General features: G+C 48.2%; 1 protein-coding gene across 1 annotated transcript in view; it reads right to left on the bottom strand.

Moving 5' to 3' along the window:
• Positions 1–10,837: 10,837 nt before the first annotated feature.
• nfil3-2 (nuclear factor, interleukin 3 regulated, member 2) overlaps positions 10,838–18,829 on the bottom strand; it is a 10,533-nt gene continuing 2,541 nt past the window's right edge. The window contains exon 2 of the mRNA XM_079745630.1: positions 10,838–14,970. Coding sequence (XP_079601756.1) covers positions 12,645–14,429 — 1,785 coding nt within the window. The 5' untranslated portion in view covers positions 14,430–14,970 and the 3' untranslated portion in view covers positions 10,838–12,644. The remainder of the gene's footprint in view (positions 14,971–18,829) is intronic.

The raw sequence follows: 18,829 nt of genomic DNA, 5'->3' as shown, positions 1-18,829 counted from the left end.
TAGAAAGGGAGATGTACAAAATGTATTGTGCAATATGGCAAGGGTTAAAGTGTCAAACAGCAACGGTTGTGTTTTTAATAACACAATGCTACAAAACGTCCGTCATTTTACCCGTTTGAACGGTCGTAGTTTGCGGGTCCGATTATCAAAACAGATATTAGATCGATTTCAGTTGTTGGGTTACGGTGTTGTGATGTTCTGTACCACTGCAGTGTCAGCCCCTGCGGCCACAGTATTGCCTTACTCTGGACACACCGGCCCACTCCGCACCACCCAGTGCCGGGCCAGGACCCTGGTTCTCCCTGACCTAACCCCCGCCCCCCGGCGTTGGGGCCTGTTCGTCCAGTCCCCCGGTCCGCTGCGGAAGCCTCTCCCCGGGGCCGATTACCAGACATGTTGCAACCCTCTGCTACAACGCTGCCCGTCAGCAGGTTGAGAAACCTGGGGGGGGGGGGGGGGATTATCCGAGTCTTACAGCTTGTGTGTTTTAACACAGAGCAGATGCAGGCTCCACCCCTCCCTCCCTCCTCTCTGCTCCGTCTAAAAGTGCTGTGAATGTTGGCCGAGGTCCGACTAAGTGTGTCATCGTCAGGCTGCTGAAGGGAGCGGGGACGGAACCAGCCCTGACCTGTTTCTCACCCGGCTGGGCACGGCGCGTCCGCTCACAGTGTTCTTTACATAATGTCCTCGCCACGACCCCCACTGCCATATATAACCCTCTGGCTGCATGTGAGAGCGCCTCACATGCAGCCTGCAATCCTCCCAACCTTCCTCCGTTTCTCCCTCCCTCCTTCCCTCCCTCTCTCCCTCTCTCTGACCTCTCTCTCTCGCTCCCTTCCCTCTCTTTCTCCCTCTCTCTCTCCCTCCGACCTCCCTCCCTCCTTCCCGACCTCTCTCGCTCTCTCCGACCTCTTTCTCTCCCTCCCTCCCGCCCTCTCTCCCTCCCTCTCTCCCTCCCTCCCTCCGTCTCTCCTCCCTCCCTCTCGCTCTCTCCCTCTCTCTGACATCTCTCTCTCTCCCTCTCTCTCCCTCCCTCCCTCCCTATCTCCCTCTCTCTCTCCCTCTCTCAGGCCTCTCTCTCCCTCTCCCTCTCTCAGACCTTTCTCTCTCTCTCCCTCCCTCCCTCTCTCAGACCTTTCTCTCTCTCTCCCTCCCTCCCTCTCACCGACCTCAAGTCCTCCCTCTCTCCGGCCTCCCTTTCTGCTTTTATATTCTTCCTTCCTATGTCTCCCACTTTCTAATACTTGCCCCTCTCCGCCATTCCCTCCCTCCATCTCTCTCCCTCTACCTCTCACTCTTGGCCTTCAGTCCCTCTGTCTCCCTCCCTCCTCCTTCACTCTCCAGGTGTAAGACAAGGAGGGGGGAGTTTTATCTGCAGGGGAGGAGTATGAGGTATTGTGCAACAGGTTATAAATATACCAATGGATCCTTCTTAATCTTGTTTTGATATCTTCCTATCTTTCTTTCATTCTGTCTTTCCATCTATCCTTCTGTTTTTCTGTCATCTCTTTCCTCGCTGCTTTCATTCCATCTTATCGCTCAATCTGTCTTTATTTCCTCTCCTGGTTTGATGACGCGTCAGTTACCTTGTCTGGTGTCCGCTATTCATCCTTGTGACTAATTCAATAAACAAACAGGACATGGAACAACAAATTACTGTCTAATTAGTATGACGTGCAGGTTCTATTCTCCTAGACACGTGGTTAAAGTAAACATTTAGTAAAACAATTGGTTTTAAATCCGAGAGGATTGGAGGAGTTGGAGTTTTCCCCTGTGTGTTGTGTGTAGTTCAGTGTGTTTCTCTCAGGTCATAACAGCAGACAGCTGTTGACTCTCTCACTGTAAAGTGAGCAAACTCGATCTCAAGACAACACTGAGGACGTGTTTGAATCCGCTACAGTTTATTGATGTGAGCCAGTGTTTTTGGGCGATCCTATATCACGATGAATGTGGCTTATTTGCTTCGCAAACAAGCTAATGAAACTTTCCGAACTGTTAGGAAAAAAGGGGAACTCTACTCAGTCCACGCGTTTTATGGGGCTGAGTTGCATTACCGCCACCTGCTGGCCTGTCTCTTCTCCTGGGCACTTCGGCATTGCTATGCCATGTGTGTACGAGCGCAAGAAGGAAATGTTCCTGAACGTAGCAGCATGTGTGAATAGTGGGAATCGCTGGCGGTGCCTGCATTGCTATCCAAGTAATCTACCGGGAACTATGTGTGAAATGCTCTTTAGTGCGTAGGTCTGTTTGTGTGCGTGTGTGTGAGTGTGTCTCCTTACAGTCATCTGACCCGGGCTGACCCCGGAGGGGGGGGTCAGGTGTAATGGGCCGATGACGTCATGGGGTTAGTGCATGTTTGTGCTCTTCCTCCTTCTCCTCTTCCTCCTTCTCCTACTCCTCGCTGTCCTACTTACAGATGACTCACGTGGCATCAGGGCTACTCACACACACACACACACACACACACATACACACACACACACACACACACACACACACAAACATTCATCCACACACACTCAGTGCGTTTACATGGGACAGCTAGGCCTTATACCGATTTTGCTACTCGAACAGACCGTGTCAATTATCCGAACGTACATGGCCTTTAAGAGATCGGATAATGGCCGAAGGACGCCTGAATCCGCTACCCTAGGTGGCGCTGTAGCCCTTTCAACAAGTGGTTATGGAGCCACTTCCGGTTGACCTCTACGTCCCAGCAACAACAAGCATGCCCAAAAATGCGAAATCCGACGTGGGTTTACATACAGGTAGAAACGGGACTATGATCGTGTTATCTAGGTGTTCTTATCCAATCTTGCTTGTCCGTTCATGTTCTGATTGCGGTCCGAAGTAGATCGGGTAAAGGTGTTTACATGCATTTTAAAAGTCCGGTTGAGGTCTTATTTGTTTCTTTATCCGATAATGTCTCTGCATGTAAACGCACTGACAGACACCCCCACACACACACACACACACACACAATGGCAGACAGACAGGCAGACAGCCATACACACACACACACACACGCACACACACAAAGGCAGACAGGCAGGCAGACAGACAGACAGACATACACACACACACACACACACACATACACACAGAGGCAGACAGACAGGCAGAGAGACAGACGGACATACATACACACACACACACACACACAAACACACGTACACACACACTCTCTCACACATTTATTATCCACGAACAACGATTCACTTTAAAAAAAAATCAAACCCAGCATTTAGCATTTAATCTGTTAAAGCTGTCGGACCAGGGGCGCTACCTTTTGAATATAAACATGTTAATATGTTTCTATTATCATGTCACTAGTACATCAAAGTACACTTTGAGGCTCATGTTGTTTTGAAGCCAGTCACATGTTATGTTTGTATAGAGTACCTGTATAATTTTCATCATCGGTTTCATCATCTAGAAAGGGCTCACACAGCTAAGATCTTTAAATGTTGAAAAGTGCACTTTTTCCACTTTGTGTCATGTAAATCTCCTTTCCTGCAATCAAGAGCATCGTGTGAGGTCCGCTGAAGCAACGAGCTGCAAGGCAGTGCGCACGTACATGCACTCTGGGGACACACTGACCTGCCCCAGCAGTCACTGGTCTCTCCCCGACCTACAACCCCTCTAGTTCTCTATCTCTCTCTCTACTCTCTAGCTCCCGCCCCCACTCACATTCCTGTTAGAGTACAAAATAGAGCTCAGCCCATCAACCCCCTCTCTTCTTCCTCTCCTCTCCTCAGCTCCATCAGCTCTCTCTCGCTCTCTCTCTCTCCCCCTCTCTCTCTCTCTCCCTCTCTCCCTCTCTCTCTCTCTCTCTCTCTCTCTCTCTCTCTCTCTCTCTCTCTCTCTCTCTCTCTTCCTCTCTCTCTTTCTCCCTCTAATTGACAGGTTGTGTCTATTTTAAGGAGAACATGGCTGGAGCACGACTTGTCTGTCAACCAGACGTCCCCCTCCGTCTCCTGACCCTCAGACCTGACTCTTAGTGGGCAGAGTTCTCGGAGCGTGTTTCTCTGGGGGGGGGGGGGGGGGGGGGGGGGGGGGGGGGGGGGGGGGGGGGGGGGGGGGGGGGGGGGGGGGGGGGTGGTTAGGGGGGTTGTAGTTAGGGGTTGTGAGCAGCACATTAGTTTGGACTGGGGGAGGGAGTCCCCAGAATCGTTGGTTTCCTTTGGTCTTGCTTGGTGGGCTTCGCTTTTACCACGGCATAGTTATACACACACAGACACACACACTCGTAAAACACACACACACACACACCTTGATCTACTTGCAGTATCAGATAAAGTTCGGTAAAAGAACACAGTAGAGGAGGGCGGGGGCTCTCCGAGACTTAAATCGCGGCAATAGTCGGAATCCGTCGGTAGCAGGAAGTGGGAATGATTCCTATGAATCATTCCCACTTCCTGCTTCTAGAAGCACATGTTGAGGCTCGGCCTCCTCGATGCGGTAACGTCGGGGGTCATCCTGGGCCCAGAGGCACCGGGCCTCTCCTTTCTGCACCGACGGACGTTCCCCAGAGGGACGACGGCGGCGGTGCAGACACACCTGACCACCTTGGACCAGGGATTCATGTTGCTGACACAGAGATCCTCTGTGTCAAAAAAAAGAAGCAAACAGTTACAATTAAGTACGAACAACTAATTCACTCAATGACTCACTAGCTCACTAACTTTCTCACCTACTTACTCACTAACATATTCATTGCCCGGGCCAATCTGGCAACAGCAGTCAGCAACTGAGTTTGACACCAGTCTACAATGTCAAGTACGTCAGCAACAGCAGGGACTTCCAAGTCTTCAACATTTCTTTACGTTTAAACAGCTGGTAAAACACATCCCATGCTTCATTGTGCTAACTGCACCTTCGTTATTTTGCTTCCTCCAACTAATGACTGATCTAATCTGGAACGATACTACTAAACTAAAGATAACTGCTTCTTAATCACTCTACCCCAGCCTCCACATGAGTGCATGTCCTTGTTACTTTGTGAATTACCGGTGAAATCCTTCATTATTGTGCCCTGTATGCCCCTGACGCACGTTGGGTCAATATTTGAATGAGATTCCCGGAAGGCAGCCCATGTGTTTACGGTTCTGTGGTATCAGCAGCTGGTGAGACTACTGTTATTGTTTTCCTGCTTATTGTCTTGCGGTAAATATCTCTGCATGGAGGCCTCTGCTTCCTGCTGGTGGACCACCATGTTCCAGAGTAAAGTCATAAACACTAACCGCCAGAACCGCTGATAATGTTTCCCGTGAACAGTTTCCCCTTTGTGGTTTTATTATTGCTTTGGCAAACTTGGCTTATCAGTGATGTATGACATCAAGACTGACATTTAGTTGAGCGTAACATCCTTTAAACGGACGGTAAATAGTTAATGAAAGCAGGAATCTGCTCAAGTTCATGTTCATTATAGGGAAAAAGTTGGAATTTTCCCTAAGTTTAGGTATTAGGTAAAAGATTAGGTATTAGGTAAAAGATGGTTTAGCTGAGGTATTAGTTTAGAAATTAATGCAGTAATACACGTTTTGTAAGAATGAATTATCCTAACTATATTTGTGCAGTCATACAATTATTATATAGAATTAGCATGGGCTGGTGTTAAGGTAAGTGAGTTTTGGTTAGGGTTAGTTTTAAATAGTAAACAGGAAACACCATTAGTAAGGTTAACATTAGTTAGCGGTTAATTAACTGTAAATCCATTTTTAGTTAATGCATATTAGTGCATTAACGGATGTGAATGGTTAATTAATGTACCCTATTGTAAGTACTGTGTTACCAATGACATAAACAACTTGAACTTGAGCTTAGATAGCACTGCCTCACAACCGCAAAATACCAGCCTTACATACATGTCACGGTTTGTGTGTGTGAGTGTGTGTGTGTGTGTGTGTGTGTGTGTGTGTGTGTGTGTGAGAGAGAGAGATGAGTGGTTATTTTCCCCCTCTGAACCCTGACCTTTTGGTTAGTGGAAGGCCCTCCGGCCTCCGACAGGAAGGAAGCCTGAGAGCTCAACAAACAGTCAGTCCTTTGTTTGGCTCTCTCTCTTTCTTTTTTACTCTCTATCCTCCTTGACCTACTTTCCGAAGAAAAGCCGGTGTTACTCATCGGTGCATGTCAACAAACATAGCCCTGGAAAACATTCCGATATCGGTCGCTCGGGCATTCTGTAGGCCTTGTTGGGAGAACTATAAGATTAAAACCAGTTTAGGATCATAATTAAGCAGACGAGCCAACAAAGATAACATTTAATGAATCACTACAAACAATAGTTCACTTGTGCTGGTGCATTCTGATGCAGTTGTCTCCTATGTCGTAACACTTTTTTGCTGTAGGGCTTTCCCACAGAGTTCCAGGGATTTGTGTGTGTTGCATCATGGATACTAAACACCTCATCGCTCTTGATCACCCCCACAATACTCCTGATCCCTCTCAATTACCTCTGATAACTCCCGATCACTCCCTATCAATCCTGATCACTCCCCTGATTTACTCCCCATCACTCTAGTGAACTCCTGAACTTTAAATTATTTATTGCAGAAACACAGGTGGACGCAAGGTGACAATGGCTGTGTGTGTGTGTGAACATGTGTGCGCATGTGTGTGTGTGTGTTTGTGAGCATGTGTGTGTTTATGTGTGCGTGTGTGTGTTTGTGCTTGTGTGTGTGCAACCATGTGTGTGATTTTGTGCTTGTTTGTGTGTGTGATGTGTGTGTGCAAGCATGTTTGTGTGTTTGTTTGTGTGTGTGTGTGTGTGTGTGTGTGTGTGTGTGTGTGTGTGCGTGTGTTTGCTTGCATGCATGCAATACCAGGCCTCTATTTATCTGTGTGTACCATCATTTCATTTCAAACCCTTTCCACTATTCTGCTGCACAGGCCTCAGCCAAGAGCCCTCCAACCCTGTAGAAGAGGACGAATGATCAATAAAAAGCCTGTTAATCTCCAGTCTTAAGCTCTTCAAACAGATGTAAAATATCTAATTCAATCTATTCATGTATTATTCAATGTTGGTTCTACTTTCCGCTGCCCTCGTCCTATCAATAGAAAAACAGGGTAATGGTTGGCTGGCGATAATTCCTGTGCTGGTTATTATTGGATATGCTTTGTGACTGGTTCTGTTGGCATCAGCAGCAGGGGTCCATCGCCGGGGCCACAGATGGAGACGAGGGCCGTGTGACGGCACGGTATGATACGAACGCTGAGGAACAAAGCCTTCAGGTGCGATCGTCATGGCGATGTGACCCATGGATGTTCTGCTCTTCTGGCTGTAGGAGGGGAACAGACTCCTCCAGACGCACGCTGCTCACATGTCTTGTGGCTGGTTACACACTGGATATGACGGGCAGTTGACCTTCAAGATGTTCTAATACACAAAGGAGAAGAGCAATGACGGGGAAAATAGAGCAGCCTGTGCAAGGGCTTTCCTCTCCATTCCCTCTCTCGCACTCGTTCATTCCCTCTCAATCTTTCTTAAGGTTGAAGTATCCAAAAGGATATATTGGCATGGAAAATCAAATTATTATTTAACAAAGGATACAAAAGAATCAATAATAATCAAACTATTTCCTGGGACTATTCGCCATAGAATGACTTGTCTTTACCCATCGCCGCGAACATTCTCTCTCTTTCTCTCTCTCCTCTCTCTCTCTCTCTCTCTCTCTCCCCCTCTCTCTCTTTCCTGTCCTCTTTCTCACTGCCTCTTGCTCAACTTCTGACCTACTTTCCTGTGCTGAATTGATGAGTTGTCAGTGGTTTAAGGAACATACCACTGGAAGGTGTGGATTTGCACGTGTGTGTGTGTGTGTGTGTGTGTGTGTGTGTGTGTGTGTGTGTGTGTGTGTGTGTGTGTGTGTGTTTGTTTGTGTGTCCAGGTGCATGCCTGTGTGCTTGTGTATGTACATGTGTACTCACATGTGTGTGTTGGGGTGTTTGTGTTCTCACCTGTGTGTGTGTGTGTGTGTGTGTGTGTGTGTGTGTGTGTGCGTGTGTGTGTGTGTGAGTGTTTGTGTGTGTGTGAGTGTGTGTGTGTGTGTGTGTGTGTGTGTGTGTGTGTGTGTGTGTGTGTGTGTGTGTCCAGGTGCATGCCTGTGTGAGTGGAGACTGTGTGTGCACGGGACATTGTGAAGGGCACTGATGCAACAGCCTACAAGAGCTGCTTTGTTCACAGCCTGGAGGATGTTCCCCTCAGCTCCTCCCTGATCCCCCCTCTGGCTCCACTTAGAACTGGCTTCAGCCGGAGAACCGGCAGGTACTGGGTCACAACAACTCGTCACCCACTCACCCCATCTCCCTTAAGGACTTCTTCTCGGTGCTCATCATTTCCCATGATCTGGGACTCCAATCATCACACATCAAACGTCACATCTTCAAAATATACTCAAATATAAACGTCTTCAATAGCTCAATATTAAGATGTGCTTTTTTAAGAATACGTTTAGTTATTTCCAACCGACCACTTCAAACAGAAAGAAAGGATAATTAAACATATAAACATATAAATACACCTCCACAGAGTGCACAGACCGGCATAGCTTGCTCTGGATCAGTTCTGTGGTACAGGTGAGTCCTAGCACCTCCAGACGGCCTGCTATCCTACTGCAATAGCCTGGAGGAAGTTTTAATGTGCTCCTCTGGCTCCACTTAGAACTGGCTTCAGCCGGAGAACCGGCAGGTACTGGGTCACAACAACTCGTCACCCACTCACCCCATCTCCCTTAAGGACTTCTTCTCGGTGCTCATCATTTCCCATGATCTGGGACTCCAATCATCACACATCAAACGTCACATCTTCAAAATATACTCAAATATAAACGTCTTCAATAGCTCAATATTAAGATGTGCTTTTTTAAGAATACGTTTAGTTATTTCCAACCGACCACTTCAAACAGAAAGAAAGGATAATTAAACATATAAACATATAAATACACCTCCACAGAGTGCACAGACCGGCATAGGTTGCTCTGGATCAGTTCTGTGGTACAGGTGAGTCCTAGCACCTCCAGACGGCCTGCTATCCTACTGCAATAGCCTGGAGGAAGTTTTAATGTGCATATATTTCAGGTCACAGTTTGTAAGCGGGTCGCTGTACGGGGACTGGGAACTCAGTTGCCTTAATTTCTTTGCAAAAATATTTGCTTTTTAGATGCCATGCCTTTTTAGGGCATGGCATCTGATAAGAATCTCTTGCTAACTTGCTTCGTCTTCCTGAACAAATTACTAAAGCTGGGTGATGAGGCAAGAGTACCACGATATGAACAGGCTTGTAAACTCTATTGTGTTTATAGGATGCTGTCTGGCCTGTACTGGGTGGAGGAACTGGTCCAGAGAGCTGGGGGTGTACACACACTGTAATCTGGGTCATCCTCTCCGACCCAGCTGAGCGGTCTGGGTTTGTAGGTTAGCGGAATGCAACTGATCCACTGGAGAAATGAGGAACAGGGAACGGCAGAAACTTAAATCACTGAAGCGGTTCTTTGCCATGCCTGGATTTGGGTCTAACTCACGTCATTATTTTCTTTGAGAGATAGATAGATAGATAGATAGATAGATAGATAGATAGATAGATAGATAGATAGATAGATAGATAGATAGATAGATAGATAGATAGATAGATAGATAGATAGATAGATAGATAGATAGATAGATAGATAGATAGATAGATAGATAGATAGATAGATAGATAGATAGATAGATAGATAGATAGATAGATAGATAGATAAATAGATAGATAGATAGATAGATAGATAGATAGATAGATAGATAGATAGATAAATAGATAGATAGATAGATAGATAGATGGATGGATGGATGGATGGATGGATGGATGGATGGATAGACAGACAGATAGACAGACAGACAGACAGACAGACAGACAGACAGACGGATAGACGGATAGATGGATAGATGGATAGATAGATACAGACAGACAGACAGACAGACAGACAGACAGACAGACAGACAGACAGACAGACAGACAGACAGACAGATAGATGATAAAGTGTAGGGGTGTGGACACTAAGGAATGTAACACGCACTGTACGATACCATGACACACTGACACACATGAGAGTGCTGGTGGACATGCTGGCTGGTACTGGTGTAACACTGGCCTACTTATCCTACTCCCCAGCTGGAATGAGGCTTGTCGATGGGTAATACCCCACTACAGCCTTCCAGTCACTCAACAGGAGGCTCCTGTACACTCGGGTTCCACCTGGTGCTGGTACATGATGTCCATCTCTTACGGATCTTGTGTTTAATACCCAGGGGCGACTTTGGGTGTCATATTGTGCATGGTTCCTGAGTTCTTCAGCCTCCTCTAATACGCTGCTGGCATCACTTATAATATGGAATCAGGCTTGTTTTTGATAGCATGTAGGAGTTCAACATATGTTCTTTGTGAAGGTTTAACTACTAGTTTGGATTGACTGCATCATCATTTCTGCATTTCTGTCAGTGTGGGACAAAGGTTAATTACTACATCAATGAGTGATCAGCATCTCGTTGGTGATTGCAGTTAGGTAACATGGCTACATTTTTTATGAGGCTCTGATCATGGTTGATATCTTATGAGATTTAGTAGTTTTTTTATGGTGGTTCCTTGTATGTATTCTTTGTATTCATTGGTTCCTTGTAACCAACCTTACAACCGTAGCGATGAAGGAAGCTTTAGCTTGAGAAAAAAGAACACCAAAACAAAATATGTTCACGATATGTTGAGAAGGCCATCATTGTCTTTATTTGACTTTCAACCTCGTAATGTGCCATCATCCAAAATGAAAATCAGTGTCAGTTAACATACATAGTCATGTCAGATGTAGGTGTGGCCTCAAACAAACAGACCAATCACCTTCCATCGCTAGGAACCACACAATTCTCCTGTCTCTTTTTTTTCTCCGTTCTTTGTTGTTTCCATAAAACCATCTGCAAAACCAAAAACACTACATATTTTATACACAGTGAGAAAACAAGCAGTGGGGGGGGGGGGGGGGGTCCTTGTGTTCAATAGTGGGACGTTACGGTAACAGCACATGAATAAATGGAGAAAACAGTACAGTGTTGTCCGACGGCAGGGGTCATTTTACATTTATACACAAGTGCTTGAGAAGCCCAGCAGGGGACGTAGCCTCCCAGCCCATTCAGGTCCCGACAGGCCCTGGACCATCCAGTATCAGAGCTTTGTCTAGGATCAGGGTCGGGGCATCAGAGGAATAACAGAGGAATATCAGAGGAAGCACGTAAGAAAACAGATCGCCGTTTCCTTACAGAAGCTTAGCATGGTGGCTGTGCTGGCTGGTGGCTTGTAGGCCACCAGACACCGGCCACCCTTGATCCACAGTGGAGGTGTCACGCGACTATAGATTGTGTTCCTATATTATCCTCACTGATCCCATGATCTGATAGCAGGAAGTATCAGATGATGGGAGGAGGTTCTTGATATCAGAGGGGAGCCGTGCTGCAGAACTGCAGAACAGATTGATGGGACTCAGGGTTTCAGTATCAGAGCCCCACAGGCCGTCCCTTCCTTAGATGATTCATCTAAACCCATGTGGTATGTATCCCATAGAGTCTGTACACATCGATAGGCCTGTGGGCTTTAATGCAGAAATGGGCACAAAACAGGGAAATAATTACAGAGGGTCGGTAGACGGGGAAGAACACGAAATTGTTGATACAGCCCACAGCTGGTGACCATTTTAAGAAGGCCCTGTCTCAAGAAGCAATACGCTTCCCATTCAGTGCTTTTGGCGCTCAAACTCAGACAGCCCATCTCTGTAAACAGGGCATTCAAACGCTCAAGCTGTGTAATGGAGGGAGATGTGTTTTCATGTCAGTGGGGGTCTGGGAGAACATGGACACAGAATGGCTGTACATTAATCAGGTTCATCCTGGGACACTCCACTTTCAAGATCCTCTTCAACTTTTTTAGGTATTTCAATTTTTTTCCCCCAAAGATTTCTTTGCAAAATATATATTTATATAAGATACGTAAATTGATATATCACAATCATGTACAAAACAAGTGCTTGAAAAAGTAGTGGAGATTGTAAAATAATAGACATGGTTTGGGGTCAGGGAGATTAGAGGTAGGGTCCAAGGAAGAGGTATGGAACTTGGTATCTGAAGTTTTGTAGATGCCTTTGCTTCTTTGGTCTAGGGAATGGTCCCGTTTTTTGTTTGCATTTCATAAAATTAAGGCAGATAGCCACACATTTGTATGTTTTTTTGCTACAGTCAAATTCGTACCAAATTAACAGTACTGATAAAGCTTGAGAAAAGACAAGAGTATTTGTTTTCTGTTACTACATTCTTTGCTAAAAACAAGATTATTCACGATGGTGAATAATCGTGTGGAATTGAAGTACAAAAGGCTGTTCCATTCCCCCTCTCTGTGCATTAACAAAAGTGCTTCTGAATGAAGAGGGTGTAAGAAATGACATATCTTTACATTATATACAAATTACTGTCACAGGGGTCTCAAAATGTCCAGTCCTGTGTGATGATAGTGTGGGAGAAGTCCAGCTTCTTGCCCCGAGGAGGGGTTTAATGGGAGGGATGTGCTACCGGAATGGCGGGCCTAACTGGTTTAACATGAGATAACCAGAAGCAGCTTAAGCCGCAAATTTCACTCAGTCTAGCTGTTCTGCGTTGTCCGTCCTGGACCCCTTCCCTGATGTAACCTGGGTGCTAATGCCCTCCAAGCTATAGCTGTCCCTCACGTGGTTCTGTTGGGTTGCCAGGGCCAGGTAGGGGTGCTGGGGCAGAGAAGGCAGCATGGCAGAGAGAGGGGCGGCCGGTGACTCCTGAACAGAGTTGCTTCCGCTTGTGCTCATAGACCTGTGCTTCAGTCTGAGTTTGTGTGGTAAGGCAGTTCCCTTCACCTCCCCCTGAGAATCCTTAGACTGGACCTGAGAGCTGCACAGGGGCATGGGGGCGGCCGGCTGGTGGAACCTGACCAGATGCCGGTTTTGGTAGCTGCCCGCGTCGGAGCAAGATGAAGACGGAGACTCGTCCTCGTCTGTGGATGCGTCTTTGTCAGAGCTTCGGGGGTCTCCGTCACTGGAAGAGGTGTCCTTGTTGGAGCCTCTTGAGTGTGGCTGGTAGAAGACCTCGCTCCGGCTCCCACCTTCATAGGTCAGCATTGGGGGCTCCTCATCTCGGTTGCCCAGGTATGAGTGGTGCATCTGGGGGATGTGGGGGTAAAAGTCGGCCTGAGAGACACTCTCCCCCTCAAGGTGTTGCTGGTGCTGCTGGGGTGAGAGCTGTGCAGCACTGAACGCCTGCGTCTCCTCTGCCTCACTGCAGCTGTCTGGGTACTCATACGAAGGGGAGTCTAGCGTCTTCCTCTTCATCTGCTGGGTGACCTCAGCCAGAGTCTCTGTGGTGGTCTCTCTGGACTGCTGCAACTTGCTAATGCAGCTGGGCCCGGAGATGCTGACCTGTTGCTGGGATCTGCAAGGCTCCAAGTCCTGGTTCCTCGGCATGCTCTCCACAGGATAAGGGGTGCTACTGGAGCGGTAGAGGATGACACTCCTCTGGGCAGTGGGGGCATGAGAGTGAGTCTGGCTTGGGGACATGAGGGCGTTACCGGCCTTCTCCAGAGGCTGTTGCTGGTGGTGCTGCTGCTGGTGGGGTGTTGGCCCACGATAGGCTCCAGTCTCCTGCTCCTGAGAATGCTGCTGGCTCTGGTGGTGCGTAGGCATGGCGGCCAGCCCACGGTGGATGTTGAACATGATCTGTGTGGTGGCGTCGTTTGTGATGTCCATCTCTGACGTCTCCCCCTCCTGCTTGATCTCAAAGCCCAGGGGCTCCGGGCTGTCCCTGGAGGAGCTGTCGGACATGTCAGAGAGCGAACCCCGCGGGGAGTACTTCGCCAGCAGGCCTTCACCACGCGACGAATGCTCCGTCTCGGAGGAGTCTGAGTTGATCATGACCTGGGAGCCACTGGAGTAGCCGCTGGAGTAGCAATGGGAAGAGGAGGAGGAGCCCCCGAGGCCTGATGCGTTGGCTGCACTGAGCTGCTGGCTCTGCTCCATGTAGGCGGCGGTACTGATGAGGCCGAAGCGCAACTTCAGCTGAAGGAGCTCCGTCTTCAGCCGGACGTTCTCGTCGTTCAGCGCCATGACGCGGTTCTCCAGCACCATGTCATTCAGCCGGCGCTTCTCACGGGACCGCTTGGCCGCCTCGTTGTTCTTGCGCCTTTTCTCCCAGTAGGAGGCGTCCTTCTTCTCGTCGGAGATGAACTCGCGCTTGCGCCGGCAGCTCATTCTGGCCTTTGGTTTGGCGGGTCGTCCGAGGCGACCTGGTGCTGCTGGGTTTGATGTGAGAGACTCTTCTAGATCGGCCTCTGGACAGCTGGATTCGTTCTCTGAGTTTTTGTTTAACTGTGTCAGAGCTGAACTCAGACTTTCCATTCTTGTCCTATTGCAGCCAGTTTTAAATCTTGCTAGACCGACTGAAAAAAAAGAATCAGGTCAGATGGTTTGGGGCAAGGGGAGTGTGGCGATAACCTGGTTTAAAATACAGTTTCTATGACCAGGATTGGCCAATGTCCCATTGAGAGTATATGCTACCTTGCAGGCTACCCACATTGGGTCTGTGAAGCCTTTAAAGTCAGCTTTGTTATTCCAGGATCGTAAGTAACTCAAGTGTCTAAATAAGCCAAAAAGATCAGGAGTAGGTCAGCATATACTGCCGTCATTAAAACAGTGAGACGGTGCTGGGTTACTGAGTCCAGGCTCTTTGTGTGAGCTCAGATCCTTCAGTGCGTCGATGTTCCGCTTGGACGAAATCCTGTGACCCGCTTTCCCTGTTTGCTGTTCTCCCTTGAGCAGAGTGGAGTCGAGCTGTAACCAACAGCTTCAGGCGCTGAGCAGGATGTAGGTCAGGCTGTCTGCGTTGGCTAGCCGCTCTTTGGGGAGTGCCTCTCTTTTTCGCTGGCTGGGAGAGGAAAGGCTGCGGAGACAAAGAAAGAGAAAAATATGTGTTAATCCACCGGGAATACCAGCAGTGTTGTATCACACGGCTTCAGAAGTCTGTTCCAGGTTTTCCTTGGTAAAGGCAAAGGCTCCCGGAGGGAGCCAGCTTATGTGTGTGTACTGTAGCGCCTCGCCTTTGTCTTGTCACGCCTGGCTTTGACGTAGCATTTTGCCACCAACACGAATGACCTCTAGACACCAGGAACTACCGTTTGACACCTTGACCTCCCCCCCCTTCCTACTGATCTTCTCAACAGGTGGCCCATGACCCCTTAGCCCAGTGTGGTGATGCTGACTTGGGTTAATCGGTACAGGAGGTCCATGCGGGTGATTGGCCGGTTCAGCTTGAGTCGTTCAGAGAGAGCGAGAACATTCCTCTGTCCCCAGATAGCTGAGGCTCATGCTTTCCACGGCAGCTGGAGCACTAGCATCACTCAGTAAGGCTAAATATAACTAGACTAACATCGCTAGGATACGCTAAATATAACACCATGTCTGGCAGCTGAGTTGCCGTTACATGCATGATGCAAAATATGGCTAAAAGCTAGCCTGGGATCCTGCTGTGAAACCGTTGAAGTCTAACATTGCGGGCCTCTGGGTTGGTATTCAAGACTCAGAGCCACGAGCCAGGTGTCCCTTTTATGGTTTCCTTTTATAAACAACCCGATTACTGTTATCTCTTCTTTCCTTCAAAGAGGAAGAAAATCCCCTTTGTGTGGACATAACTAGATGCCAAATCAATGATGCAGAGAGAGGGAGAGAGAGAGAGAGAGAGAGAGAGAGAGAGAGAGAGAGAGAGAGAGAGAGAGAGAGAGAGAGAGAGAAAGAGAGAGAGAAAGAGAGAGAGAAAGAGAGAGAGGAGGAAGAGGGGATTCAGAGGTATGTGGTGTGGTGGGAGGGGAGGAGGTGGGGCAGGGTAAATATAGGTCAAGGGCCCCTGGAAGGAAAGACGAGTGAGAGAGCAGGAAGTCCCGACAACTGAGCAGCAGACCCCAGTATAAAGCCAGGCTGGCCAGCCAGGAATCCAGAGGTCAGTCGGGACAGGAACAGGTGCGCTTTGGGAAGCAGAGGACACACATGCACGCACACACATACACACACACACACACACACACACACATACACACATGCACACACACACACACAGACACACACACACACCTTTGTGCAACACAGTGATGAACCCCCATCAAGAGCTATTGAACAATATACAAGCCTTCTCCAAACTACAGATCTTACAGTAATCCTTCTCTCTAAACAGATCCTTCTTCTTGGTTTGGTTGATCTATTCTTACCGACTCCTCATCCAGGAAAAAATCCAAATCAGACTCAAGAGAGTTATTTATACATGAAGAACACCAGGCTAAACGCCGAGCAGTAAACCTCTTAAAAGATAGTCCAGAGGTCGTGATTCAGACGTTTCTCATGCTCAAAGCACAGCTTTAACATCTTCAATGTGTGTGTGTGTGTGTGTTTGTGTGTGTAGAAAGTAAGTGGAAGTAGAAAAGTGTACGGTCATTCCGTGAGCTGGGGCGTGTTCCCTCGACAGCCGTGGGGACGGGAGAATGTTCTCTGATCCGTGACCCACTGACCCAGAACGAACCGCTGACGACAGCAACCTGCCAGCACCACACTCAACCACTGTCTGAATATAGGTCATGAAGAGAGAGACGGAGAGACAGAGAGACGGATAGACAGAGAGAGAGACAGAAGCCGGAGACAGAGAGAAAGAGACAGACAGAGAGACAAAGATACCATAAGATACATAGAGAGAGACAGACAGAGATAAACAGAGAGAGAGAGAGAGAGAGAGAGAGGGCCGTTTTCAGAGAGAGACAGTGATAGAGACAGAGAGAGAGAGAGAGAGAGAGAGAGAGAGAGAGAGAGAGAGAGAGAGAGAGAAACAAAAGATAGAGACATAGACAGAGGGACAAAGAATCAGAGAGAGAAAGCCAGAGAGATTGATAAAGAAAGAGAGAAATACAGAGAGAGACGGACATAGGGCTAGGGATGGCGAGAGAAGGAGTGAGATGGGGGAGACAGAAGCAGAGAGGGAAGGAAGGAGTGTTCAGAGAGCTGGACGGAGACGAGTAGAGCAGGTGATGGCGTGGATGAGCAGAGAGGATCAAGTTAAGTTAAGACAAAGAGACCCAAGATGAGAGGAGATGTTTGTGAGGGAGAAGGTGGAAGGATGGGGAGCTGAGGGGGAGGTGGGGAGGGTGGGGCAGAACGGATCTCTCTCCCAGAGCAACAAAAGAGAAAAAAACCCATTTGAGGCAGCCAACCCAATGTGACTTGCACTCACAGGATATGAACCCGTCATCATGGCCACCGCTCGAAGCACACAACCCCCACACAATAAACCGACTATTCCGTGAATGTGGTCCCACTCCAAACACCAACCACCTGTCCCAGGGTTAGGGTTAGCTGATCTCTCCTCCGCACACTGCATTTAATAACTGCTGACAGGTGAGTGCCGGAACGAAATTATAAATAATTATCCATCAAACTCCGGTTTGTCCTGTCTGAACCACAACAACACACAGATATAGTACGGTGTAATCTAAGAAGGGAGCCAGCAGATCCTGTTTCATGCCAGTTCCTTGACCTGGGTTACCCTCTCTCTCTCTCTCTCTCTCTCTCTCTCTCTCTCTCTCTCTCTCTCTCCCTCTCTCTCTCTCTCTCTCTCTCTCCACCCCCACGCTGCCTCTATTCCCTCCTCTGGTCCCTATACGGTCTCTCTCTGGTCTCCCTCTGGCCTCCGGTCTCTGCTTGTGGCACTCGGTGAATGTGGAGGGGGAACCAGAGTGGGCACGCTGGGTGTAGCCGGACGTATCACAGCCTCACAGAAATGCCACAGAGTCAGCGCGGGCTCGTGTGGGGCCCGCCAGGGACCGCCACATGCTCACAGCTCAGCAGCCCCCAAGCCTGGGGGCCCCGCGGTTAGATGGATGGGGCTACAATTTCAGAGAGAGAGAGAGAGAGAGAGAGAGAGAGGTAGAGAGGGAGAGACAGAGAGAGAGAGAGAGAGAGAGAGAGAGACAGAGAGAGTGGTGGAGCCCCGCCCACTCCTTGTCTGGGGTGTAGTGCTCTTGGCAGGTGGACCAGAGTGTACCAGGTGGGGATGAGGCCAACTCGATCCTCAACAGGGGGGGAAACTTCTCTGTCTCTCTCTCTCTCTCTCTCTCTCTCTCTCTCTCTCTCTCTCTCTCTCTCTCTCTCTCTCTCTCTCTCTCTCTCTCTCTCTCCAAGTCACATGAGCTCGGTTGGCCTACTAAACGCTCGAGACTGCGGAGCAACAACAAAGCACAGCCCTCATCAGCTCACATGGGACCCGGAGACCCTGTGAGAGGGGGCCCCTCACCCAGGGGCCCGGGGGCCCCGACACCGCTCCTCACTACTGACCAGCGCCATGGATTCATTCATGAACATAGTAAACTCTAGGCTGAGTTAATAGTGACAAAAAGTTACAATAGTTACAATAGTAGAGGCTACGAGATTTCCAAGTGAGGTCATGATATAAGTGTAATAATAGCTTATTTTGAAATTTGAATTGAGATTTGTGTTTACATTTACATTTACATTTAGCAGATGCTTTTATCCAAAGCGACTTACAATAAGAACATTTGTCAGAAGAAAGAGAAACAATATATCGCTGCAGATACAGTAAGGATGTTCATAGAAACAAGTGTCAAGCACTGAAAATCGCTAGGATAACCCATTCCGTTTATAGAACAAAGATTGCAAGGATAAGATGCTATACAATGTTCAGTACTAGTTTTAAGTGCAAGGCACTTCAAGTGCAATAAGTGTGTACACTAAGTGCCAGGACGTAC

The sequence above is a fragment of the Pollachius pollachius genome (genome assembly GCF_949987615.1).
Source record: "Pollachius pollachius genome assembly, chromosome: 11".
Lineage (NCBI taxonomy): Eukaryota > Metazoa > Chordata > Actinopteri > Gadiformes > Gadidae > Pollachius > Pollachius pollachius.
Note: the sequence above shows the minus strand (reverse complement) of the source record. Positions and strands in the feature narration are given on the sequence as shown.